The 12,471-nt window shown below is 41.1% G+C and overlaps 1 protein-coding gene across 1 annotated transcript in view; it reads left to right on the plus strand.

Moving 5' to 3' along the window:
• The window catches only part of JMY (junction mediating and regulatory protein, p53 cofactor), a 95,497-nt gene extending 83,808 nt beyond the window's left edge, over nt 1-11,689 (plus strand). The window contains exons 9-11 of the mRNA XM_075541209.1: nt 788-1,388; nt 2,105-2,415; nt 6,032-11,689. Of these exons, the coding sequence (XP_075397324.1) occupies nt 788-1,388; nt 2,105-2,412 (909 nt within the window). The 3' untranslated portion in view covers nt 2,413-2,415; nt 6,032-11,689. The remainder of the gene's footprint in view (nt 1-787; nt 1,389-2,104; nt 2,416-6,031) is intronic.
• The last annotated feature ends 782 nt before the right edge of the window (nt 11,690-12,471 follow it).

The following is a 12,471-nucleotide window of genomic DNA, read 5'->3' on the forward strand; positions in this document are numbered from 1 at the left end:
CGCCAGGGTTCCTTTAGATTGGGTCCAAGAATAAGGAATTCTTGTGTTGAGTAAGTCTAGCATAATAGGCAGGTTTTACTGCAGCAAAAGATCTGAAAATTGAATTATAAGATTTTATTTCTTCATATTCTACATGCACATTTTGTTTCAGACTTAAGTTTTGTTTGTTTTACTAATAGGTAACCTCTAAGGAGCCCAGTTGGTGCTATCAGTAAGCTTTGGACTGCTAACCAGAAGGTCAGCAGCTAAACCTGGACTTCAGCTCCTGTTAAGATTTCTAGCCTCCGAAAATCCATATGGGGCACTATAGGGGCATAGTGGTTACGCATCGGTCAGTACCTTGATACCACTAGCCACTCACTGGGACAAGCAAAGCCTTTCTGTCACGGAATAGCGAATGGTCTCAGAAACCACAGGGCTATTCTACTGTAAGGTCACCCCGCCATGAGTCTGAATTGACTCAGTGACCGTGAATTTGGTTTCTGGTTTCTGAGTTGGAATCACGGGAGTAGGCTTCTCGGGTTGTTTTGTTTCTTTTAGCTAACCTTTTAAAAAACATTGCCACCACTTAATAATAGTTTCTTATGGTAGTATTAAGTTACACATTTTTTGCTTTTGTGTATTTTGTTCTTTAAATTTTTTCCAATTAGTAATTTTATCCATTAAAGGGTTTTTAAAATCAGAGTGATTTTGAACTGTTCAGTTTTTAACTAGATATGAAGAGATAGACATTAATAAAGGGATGTGATCAGGAAAAAGTAATAAGGTGTGACTTTGAATTTTTTAGCGGTATCCTGGGCAAGTCATACTCAAATCAACCAGGTTGCGACTGGCTCATGCGAGAAGAAAAAGCACAGCAAGTCCCGTGCCCTGTGAAGATCAGGGCACCTCTCCACCCGCAGCCCTCCAGTTGGAAGAGAAAGCTGAAGAGGCAGAGGAAGGAAGAGGCCTTCTTGTGTCGGTGCAGACAGCAGAACCCCAGAGCCTTGCCCAACTTGAAGACACTTCATTAGCACAACTTGAAGCCAGTTCATTACCTCTCCGTGGTGTTACCTCTGAACTGCCTCCCACTGTCTCTCTTCCAATTTTGACTAATAATGACCTTGAACTAGCTTCTCTTACCATAGATTCACTCCAAGCAACTCTTCCTCCAGCTTCCCCTCCCCCCCCACCACCTCCTCCCCCTCCCCCTCCCCCACCACCTCTGCCTGTTGCTAAGGACAGCATCCCAGAGACCCTAGACAAAGGTCTGCCTAGGATGGAGGGGCCCGAGAAGAGGATCCCAAAGTCTGCAAGTGCTCCTTCAGCACACCTCTTTGACAGCAGCCAGCTGGTCAGTGCCAGGAAAAAGCTAAAAAAAACAGCTGAAGGTTTGCAGAGGAGGAGAGGTAACTGAATGTTAATCTGTTGAATGAAGTGAGGTGTAGTCACAGGACTCGTACAAAGCTGAGGGCATTACTTTGTTTTTTAAAACAATTTTATAGCAAACATAAATTATAAGTATCTCAAAGAAGAATTCTTACCAACCCACATCAAACAGCATCTTGGACTATTGTCCAGCATTTTGTAAAAGTGTGCTTTCTGAAGTGATTCTTGGATTTCTTTGGCTGTGCACAGAGGGTAAACCATCATTCGCAGAAAAAAAGTCTTTTTACCCTGGAAAACAATACAGTAGCATCAGAGAGGAACTGTCACATTTTATTGAGGGACCTGCTACTCTTACAGCCAAGGAAGCAAAGAAGAGTAGGGGGTGATGTGCGCAGGGTTTTTCCATCTCACATAAATCTCAGTGAAGCTGCTTTCTCTAAAATTCATGTCCTAGGGACATATTCACATGGAAAATAACTAAACATAGTCACCCATTTGGACAAAAATTTAACTGTTAACTTGTGTAGCCCAGTACCAATTTAGTAAATTAGATTAGTCAGGGAAATCCTGTAGGAGTCTCACCCATGGCTTTATGAAGATGATGTCCATCTCCCACCTGTTGACGTAGCCGTGGGGGTTGTGGGAGGGATGGGCATGCTAACACTGCCAGGTGTTGAACTTCAGTTCTCTAGTGTGGTTGAAAGTGCAATGCTAACTCTTCTGTCTCCTCCCACAGTGAGCTCACCTATGGACGAGGTGCTAGCTTCCTTGAAGCGGGGGAGTTTTCATCTGAAAAAGGTCGAACAGCGAACTCTGCCTCCTTTTCCTGATGAAGATGATAGTAATAATATCTTGGCACAAATAAGGAAAGGGGTAAAATTGAAGAAGGTACAGAAGGAAGTTTTGAGAGAATCCTTCACACTTCTGCCCGATACGGACCCTCTCACACGGAGTATCCATGAGGCCCTTAGAAGAATTAAAGAAGCATCGCCCGAGTCAGAAGATGAAGAGGAGGTTTTACCTTGCACAGACTGGGAAAACTAACAAGTAAATGGCCTTCTTTTCTTCAGTAGCATTTCATAATAATGTCTTTTATCGTGGAAAATAGATCTCTCTTTTTTTAGTCCAAGGTATATTGTTTATTATACAACTAAATCCTATCGTAGATCATATATTTCTAAGCTTACAGGTTTTACTTAGTACTGTGAGTCTCAGATGCATAGTCTTTTTGTGACTGTGTGACATAGAGTACCCACTTATTCTGTCCACCTCGAGTGGTTTAGCGGGCTGCTGCCCTGCAATATTACTGATATCACATGCAAGTAAAATTTTGTTGAACATAGCTCCAATAATCCCTGGTGGCTTAGTGAGGTTACCATTTGGGCTTTAAACATCAGCAGTTTAAACCTGCCGCCACTCTGCAGGAGAAAGATGAGACTTTATTCTTGAAAAGATTTACAGCCTTGAAAGCCCAAAGGTACAGTGCTACTCAGACTTACAGGGTTAGAGTTGTGAGTTTATATTTCATATCCCAGTTTTAGTACATGCTGCCATCTGCTGGGGATCTATAGAATAGTGAATCTTCAGAAAACTGGCCTATCACCATCCCTGGTACCAGAGACCCCTTGGGACACAGGATCCCCACAAATTGTGTCAAAATCTATATTGCCTTTAAAAATTCCATTCACTGTGCCTTCCATTATTGAAAGCACATGGTTCCAACAACAACAAATTTTAAAGTATAAAACAATTAAGTCTTTTAAAAGGAGTTTGCTGAATACATAATTTTTAAATCCTGCTGATTCAACGCTTTTACGTTGTGTATCTCAAGTAAAATAAGACTGTTATTCTAGCCTTCAAGAGCAGCAACAGGCTGTTTTCTAACTCAATTATTTCAGTTATACATTGTTATGCATATTGAATTTGGATTTCTTATTATCTCCTACAGGCATTTTCTAAGATCAGTCAAGAAAAATGCTGCATCATTTTTCTAACCCTTTAAAAGGCGAAAGCTTACCACAGTTGCTGCATAATTCAGATAACATTTGCAGTCAGCCTATTAAATACATAAAAACTTGATGTCGATCCTTTTGAGTATCCCTGTGGTTATTAAGATCTTTTTGTCACACCGGCACTATTTTCCTAAATAATAGAAAGCTGTACTCCCTAACATTATAAGAAGGCAGTTAGAGAATAGTGTGGCACAAATTACGCTACATGCTTAGACTCATAAAGATGGCAGCACATGCTGTATTCTCAGCAGTACACAGAATTGGGCATTATTGTAACTGAAATGTTATTTAAGTGCAGAAATGTTAACTACTGAGAGCGCTTGGTAGAATATCATTCTGCAAAAGAAGGCTGATTCATAGTGTGTTTGTTTTTTTTAGTCTTAGAGGAAGCAAAGGAATAGATAACTTAATTCAGTAGCACTGTGATTCTTCAACTTGCTTGACTGTAATAATTACCAGGGGAGAGTATTAAAAATCTTCCTGGTCTGGACCCCGAAGATTCTGACTGAGTAAGACTGATGCCGGTTCTGGTTTTATTTGACCAGTAACGTTAATTGCATGAATCCCTACACACAGGCACATACATTTCTCCAGTCACACCAGGATCAGCCCCAGTCAGCAGAATGAAACAAAGTAGGCTGAAAAGTCACATGCCTTTAACTTGGTTCAGCCAGTAAGACTAGCGTTGCAGAAGCTGCGGCCACACCCTCTCCCACAGTCACCGCCCGCCTTTATGTTAGCCGGCAGCCGCTTCCTTTACAGGGCTTTGTTTATTCGAAGTGCGTTTCCAATCATTGTGCATCTGTGTGATCAAATGCGGAGGAGCATAACTACACCAGCTGCCTGTTTGCTCCATGTGTAAATGTGTCCAGAGACACGTTTAGGCTGGGTCTGGCTCAAATTCTTTTCTATGCTAGGCATTTGTAGATTGTCTCTCAGTGTATCTCTCTTGCTTCGTTTGCTCGCAGCATCTTAGTGCGCCACTGAGCATGTCCCCCAAACTTGCATCCTACTTCTGACCATTCAGTTCCACAGCTAGGCAGTCGCAGGGATGTGCGGTCAGTCCTTTCCTTTCAGCTGTCTTCTAGTGGCCTCCTACGTGGTTTGTGGCACACCCGCAGCTGTTCAGGCCAGCCTGGCCCCCTTGATCCTGTCCAGCATGTTGACATTGCACCCACATTTCTTATACTGTGCCGGGGATATTATTTCTAGCTTCTAGCTACTGATTCCGCCTGTGTAGCAGGTGTTAAGAATATGGTGCATGGTCTGTACCATTTTAAAAGTTGCTTGGAAACTTTTTTTTACACTAATTGTCACGACTGGTATGTGTTAGAATAATGAAACACTCATAGATAGTGTGAGCTCTGCTGTTTACAAAGTCATTTATCAGAGGCCAATGGCAAACCTAGCTGCAGACTCTACCACTTCAGCAGGTGGTGATAAAGGCGCCCGTGCCTGCTTTGTAGGCCGATGGAAACCTTTTCTATGGCCCTAACCTTTTAGATAAGTCCGTAAACTGCTAAAAAGCCAATCCTTTGTATTTCTTAGTAATAGGTTTCTTTCTTATAGATTTTAAGTAATTCAGGTAATATAAAAGCTTAGTTCTCAAGACTTCATGAAGTAATGGTTCTCTGTTCTGCTTCCCCCACCCCAAAAAACTTAGAGATAGTCCTAGTTAATAGTGTTATTCAGGGGAGGGGAGGGAGGGTTGTAAACATTAGCAATAGATTTTCTTTGAGGTTTTAACTGGTTTCCTGTGGAGTCTTCCTTAAACCTATTAAGTAACCATAATAACTGTTGAATAGAAAGGTAATATAAACTAAAGAAATGACATAAATATGTTTAAGAAATATTTTAAGAATTGAAGGCACTGTGTACTTTTTTTAGTTCTAAGTCTTTTTAATCCAGTGTCTATTTTATACTAATTATTCATCTCAATACAGATCTAAATATACAGTGGTTAAAATGAAAGTCCTAGCCAGGCAATGTAGTTGTATTTATTGAGAAAAATGCTTCACATTGTTCTTTATTTGTTAATGAAGTAAAAATTCGGTTTCAGTCACATTAACCACACTTAAATGTAGACAGTGCCAGACAATATTAAATCGATTGTTGGCACATGTGCATGTCACCTTTTCCCTGATGGACAGGTCTTTCATACGTATACTACTCTGCCATTGGTAAACTCGTGATTCAAACACAAACTATAGGATCCCCCCCCCCTCTTTTTTTTAAAGCTTTGATACAGCAACCTTTTAAACAGCAGTGTTCGTCTGTTAGTCCCCCAGGACTGCCAACAACAGAAAAGCTCCAATGTAAATTGTAAAGATACCACTTAATAGTTCTGAAGGGTGTATGAGGCAATAAAGTATAGTGACCTTTGAAGTATGTATCTTTTGACATAAGATATTAGTATAAAATCAATAGTGAATTATATCCAACAAACATCAGTATAACTAGTCAAATGCTATATTCAATTTACTTTCATTTTATTGCCTTAAAGAATATAATCATCCTTTAAAAAGAGGTGCCTCCTAGATAACATTTTGTGTAAATGCCATTTAGAGAAAATAGTTACCTGGGGCACAAAAAATATTGTAAAAGGTTCTCTTTTTCTTTATAACACTTTATATCATTTTATTTGTATACAGGTGACTTAATAAAAAGAAGAAAAATGCCTACAGTTGAAGATCAGTCCTTATTCCCTTGGAGAACAATATTTTAATCACATGGTTCCACAGTTGGATTCCATTGGATCAATGGAAATGTATTGGCTCAGTGCTATGAACAACAAGGAAGCACAATTGACGGGTTAACACGTTGCAGTCATTCCAGTAGTAGGTAGGAGTTAGCCTGAGTTTTAGACGTGCAGTGTTCCTGACTGCAGTGAAGAAAAGGAGGTTCCTGTTTTTAAAGCACCTTTTCCCTTCCTCCCTTCTACCCTTAACTTACACCCTCACAGTGACCAGCTAACCTAGGGGGTTGCTGTGAATTGGAAGAACGCTGGGTTGGAAGAGAGCAACAAGAGCTGTATTGGGACTGCTTTGAGATCCATCCTTCGGAGCACTGGAAAGCCATCTGTTTGAAAGAGAGAGCTTCTTCCATATCGGCTTTTATAAAGAATATGACACTCTGAAGAAGTAGTTGACCATAACAGTTGAAAGAAAATAAGATGGAAATGCACTTAAAATTTTCACAATACTCATCTCCAAAGGTGTTTCCATAAGGATGTTCAATGACATCTGAAAAGATACACAACCACGGAGATTACCGTATCAATTTGTGTTTAACACAACATGATACGTCTAATGAGGCATATTTTTAGGAGGCCACACAGTCTTACACTTTGTAAGGTTTTGAAGTAAAAATTTCCATGCTTTTAAATAGTTCTTCATAATTCTGAATTTATAATAGTTTGAATTTTATGTGTACTTTTGTTGATGACAAGCAATACTTTGTAACTTGATATTTCAAATTATTTTGTAGTCCGTTTGTTTGAACTATTACTTGAGTACTATAACTCAAATGACGTTCCTGTTGGGAATCAAAATGAGGATTCCATAATAGGAATGAAAATCCTAAGTCTATTTATCATGCACCATTTAAGTTTTTTATTTTAATGTTATACATGATGGGGAAAAGGTGTGTTCTATAAAGATAAAGAAAGTAGAAAAGCCACCTTGGCGGATGTTTCACTACCGTTAAATGTTTGAGTGGAGTTTTGCAAGTCTTCATTGTTGTCACTAAAACTTCATACATATGTGCTGGGTTTGCTCCGATGGGTGCATTTGGCTAGGAATGGAGGCGTGAAGGAATTTCCGCAGCGCTGTGTGTGGGCTTGAATGACAGTAGGTGTAGTGTAGTGTACAGTACTCTCTGGAGTGTGGTGCTGCATAAGGGAGGGGCTACCAGGCAGTTCCCTGGCTTAGACCCAGAGAGTAAGTAGTATGGGAATAAAAGCCTTCCAACGTGCATGAATCTGATATACTTAGAGAAATGCTCACACTCTGGTCATTTTAAAATGTTATTGCCGTAAAGTAAGTATGCAGACAAGTTTCTGATAAGTGGTGTAAAGCAAAATCTGCTTAAATACTGGATAAGGTGTAATTGAGAACTTTGGCACAGCATTTCCACAGTGCAAATAAGCATCACTTAACAGCCACCATACATGGTGTGAATAGGATGTTAGGGGATTTGGAAGTTGTGTGAACACCATATTGTACACAGGCAGTCCTGATGTGAGCCGTAGTCAGATCCCTGTAACCCTGGTCTATCAAAACCGTGGCAGCCTGCTGGAACAAGCGCTTGTCTTCTAGCTACAGGAGGGTGTACAGCTGGGGGAGCGGGGTGGACTTGGCTTACACCAGATGAAGGGTTGTCAAGAAGTGGCCATGGGGCTCAGGTGTGCAGCTGCTAGGAACACAGAGTAGTCAGGGCCCTGGTTGCTACCAACTAGTGGTGCAGTCACTTCCCAATAGTGTGCAGTCCCCAAGTGGAGCTATGAGGGCCCCAGGTGTGCTGGCACCGCAGTGTCAGAGCTGGAAGGTTACATGACTTTCAGGCAGGCAAATGCAGCATGATGAGCAAGTGCTGGAGCATTAGATGTATAGCCGGGGCCCCACTGTCCTTCACATGCAGAGCTATAGGTCTGCAAAGGCATATATATAATCATAGCTACCTTATGATGGGACCTGAGATTCCCAAATGGACATTAAGCGACACACAGCTTTCCATTGGTTTTATTCCCAGCGTTTGTATCTTGTCTGGGAAGATAAGAAATACAGATCTAAGATATAAGGGTAATCTTTTATCCCAAGAGATGTGGTGGGGAGATGAATTATTTTCTTTGTACACCTTCACATTTGAAAATCGCTTTGAACCCAAAGAATGACTTGTTTGAATGTTAGCATATTTTAAAATGTTTTTAATAATTTGGCAGATGTTTTTTAAAAGGCATATATTGTATGCCTTTGGATTCTTGTTCTTAATTTGGGTTTTTCACTTAATAAAATTTAGAGAAATACCAGAGGAGCTAATGTTATATTAACAGCAAAAACACCAGGGCATTTATGCACCCAGAGAGAATTGTCATCCCATTTTGTATAGGGTTGTCTTGTTTTGTAACAAAATGTTGCGTAAAGAGGAGAGGTGGGAAACAGGCCCACAGATCAACTAGAGCTATGTCTAACCAAGGCCCACACCATTTCGTGTTGAGATCTGGAATTTCATTCCAAGACGGGCTGACTTATAAAGGGGCTGTGGGCTTGTCATCGAGTGGCCCAGGCTCTAGTTAGTAGCACAGGGTATTGTGAGCCCATTAATCCTTGTTGGGGTGCCAGCACAGGCGGCTTCATGCCGGATCTTAGCTCCCCTGGAGGACCCTCTGAACTTGAAGAGAAGAGGCTGAGGGAACAGCCTCCTCAGTAATGGCCCTGGGATCCTTTCCTGGAGATTATTTAACTCTCCAACACCCTCCACTTTCCCGTCCCTGGATTTGGGTCCCTTTCCACAGCATTACGAATTACTGCAGACGACCCACAAATAATACATTTTCAAATATCGAGGATGACTTCCACACCAAGGTGAGATAGCCCTTGAAGACTGTTCTCCTCAGAGCTGTTTCCTCGGAGTGGGAGCTGGGCTCCCGCCCTTTCCCCAGACTTCCATCTGTGTCTCTTCCGTGACAGGATTGGTCACATTTCCAGGCCCAAACTAACCTGTGTTATGGTGGTTAAATCTTTGAGAGTCATATTGCAGTTAATGTATCATTTCTGTATTAAAAAACAACAGCTGCTTGCTTATGCTGAATCAATTTAGATGTTAATTTACCAATCTAGTCTCAATTGGAATATATTTAAAATAGTAAAACATGTAGATGAGGATTTGGGGATGTCTTGTGATTAATGTTACTGCTCACTCGAATGTCAATTTCAGATAGTTCTCACACCAATGCAACCAAAATAACACGTATATAACTAGCGGGGGCATGAATGGAAGGGGTGTTTCAGGATTTCAAATCCTACTGGTCATCTAGTATAGCAGCAGCATAGGAGACGCAGCTTGCCTATAGAGGGTTTTGCCTTGCTTATTTGGCATTTGCCTATAAGCTTATTGAGTTTGTGAGCAGCGTAAAAACAATCATTCCTTAGTAATTTATTGTGAGATGGAAACATTCCTGTAAAATTCAGCTTTAAACACACTCCCTCAGACCCAGCTGTAAGGATTATGAAGTGTATTTTTTCAGCAACGAGACTTTTCACCTTACAAGAAACCACCGGAAGTTCTCAGCATTCTGATGTAGTGTGTTGGGGCAAGGGGCCTTGGTTTTCTGCAGTTCAGAAGGGCTGTTTGGTAGCATGCAGCATGGCCACTTCGTGTCATGGGTGCATTCAGTTGTGAAGCATGCTTTGGCCACAACAGACACAAATAAATCAGTAGCGCAGAAGCTAGCTGGCAGCACCTCTCCTTTCTGGCATCGCACAATACACGCTACCATTTCATTTTCTGGATTCCTTAGGACTCCATGTTAATTTGAATGGCATGGAATTTGTAAAATCTGAGAATCAAGTCCTTAAAGGCCCCCATCAGGGAGTTGGAATTTCATACACCTTCCCAGACTATCTGTAAATCAAGTGAACAGCTGTAAACCATTTAGTAATGTTGGCCAAGCCATTTAATAGTAAAGCAGAAACCTTCCTAAGTTCTACCTGATTCTGGCACTGAATTTAAATAAGATAAAGTGAGATGTGCATTTTAAGCAGATGGTATTTTCCATTGATTGCTTACTGTAGAAAAGGAGCTGTGCCTAGTGGTGGGGAGCTGGCCAACAGCGTGCGTTTCTGATGGAGGAGGAGAGGGACGCGCCTGCTGCGGGAAGCAGGCGCACTGGCGAGTGAGGGCTGCCTGGCCGATCAACGCGGTGCTGGCTTCTGAACTTCGCTGCAAAGTGCTCTGTAGCTAAAGCACGTTAAGAAAAACGCCCGCTTAATTGCTTTGTAAAATGAAGCAATGGCATTTTTTTATCCTATAGATATAGTGTAATTTAAAAGTTTTCCTACAAAATGAGTTTTATATTACCTCCTAAACTACCATATATGTAAACAGAGGTTTTTAAAGGTGGGTGGGAGTCTGGAGTGTGTATGTGTGTGTGTAATGATTTCCCATTGAATTAATTTTTTAAAATGTGTCCATTCTAAAACTTTGTTTTTCCACAGTAAATGTACAATTAGGTATTTAATTGAGTGATGCTTCTGAATCCCAAATTTATAAAATGTTTCTCTTCTCTAAATGTCTACTGTTATACTGGAAGGGCCACGTACAGAAACCGCTGAGGCTGATGTGCTAACTCTTAGGGGTCTTAATTCCACACATCAGATCTCAAAGTCACTTGTTTTTAGAGTGAGAGGGTTTCACTGTAAGTCAGGGACAATTTCTAGCCCCTCACTCTAGGGCATCAGGTGGGTAGCTGGTCCTTGAAAATGAGGAAGTGGATGGAAGTTTTGGTTTGGTTTGTAACTCGCATGGTTTATGGTTAGCTATCAAAGGGTGTAAGAAAATGCCTCCAGCATCTCCCAATATTAGTTATATTGACTTGAAGAAGTCTTCCCAGTCACCAGGTAGGTAGTACTTCCCCTTTTGTGAATCAGGAGGGATGGTCAGTGCCGCCCTTCCAGTAACTTCCTCCACACGGACCGGATGTTGTCTGATTGCACTTCTCACTCTTCTGTCTTGCAAGTGTGTAACTATAATTGTAGTTTATGAAAAATGGAAAGGACACAGATCATTTTGCATGAATAAAACCTATTGGGGCTAAAGAAACTGACAATGTGTTTTAGCCTTTCTGGGTACATGAGAATCTTAATGGCAAACCGATTCACCATTTACTAGCTTTGTGCAATACTATAAAGGTAGAAGCAAAAAACACTAACACATTGTGCTTGGCTTTTAAGGATGGCTTTAACACCATTACATCACGTGGACGGTGTAGTATAAACGCCAACTTCTGCAAATTTAATACTTAAACACGCTCAGTTAACATTCTAAAGTATTAAGAGTACAAAGAAAACCTAAGCAAGCATTTATAGCAATACTATGAAATCTCCAATAATTGTTTTGATTGTTGCCTTTTGCTCTTTAGTGCAGCTTCTCTGCATTGAAATTGTATTGCTTTGTACTTCGTGTTTCATACACTCATGACGTCAGAGTTCAGTACTTGTACACTGTGTACTGAAATCACCATCCTCTTGTACATGCAATGGAATAACATGCAGTTTTGGTGCTTAACAATATTCCTTTTTTTCTTTAATAAAGGATATTTATTTGAATTACCCTGATTTTGCTTGTTTCAAATGGCCTTGGTGCTAGTTTCACTTCATTGCAGCCAGGAGCAAGTAAACTGCATTTGTCTGTTAGAACATGCAGAACAGGGCTCAGAGACTATCCTTCTTAAACTTCTGCCTTCTCTTGAACACTTTGACCTTGCTGTGAAATCTGTTCCAAGCCAGTGTGACCCTGCAGGACAGAGTAGAACTGCCCCCATCAGGCATCAAGACTCGGTCTCCATGGAAGCTGACTGCCACATCTTCCCAGAATGCCACAGGTGGGTTCCAACTGCCAACCTCTCAGCAGGAAATCACTAACCACTGCCGAATTCATAACCCAGTAGAGAATTTCACAAATTCTTTGGCCGAGAAAAAACCTGAGAGGTTTAGAATTTCTTGCTACAAATATACCAACATTCCATTACATTCTGTTACCAAGGTTTAACTGGAGTTCCCAAGAACTTTGCCACCAACAAATGGCTACCTTCCAATCCTTTCCAGAGACAAACCACAGCGGTGTTGTTTACCACGGACTTTGCCCTGACCTCCACCGCCAGCCCCGAGCCTGCCCCTTCACAGTGCTGTAGCCTGTTCATCCTCTACTTTGCCACTCACATCTATCGACATCGGATGTCCATTCGGAAAGCACATGGGCAATACGTTTCTCCTAGTCAGAACACCACAGTCATCAGAAAGTTGAGGGAAAAGGGTGGAATTTGAGAGTCAAGTTCTCAAAATAATCCTACAAAAGCTACCAAATGTGCATTTGA

The sequence above is a fragment of the Tenrec ecaudatus genome, chromosome 2 (assembly GCF_050624435.1).
Source record: "Tenrec ecaudatus isolate mTenEca1 chromosome 2, mTenEca1.hap1, whole genome shotgun sequence".
Lineage (NCBI taxonomy): Eukaryota > Metazoa > Chordata > Mammalia > Afrosoricida > Tenrecidae > Tenrec > Tenrec ecaudatus.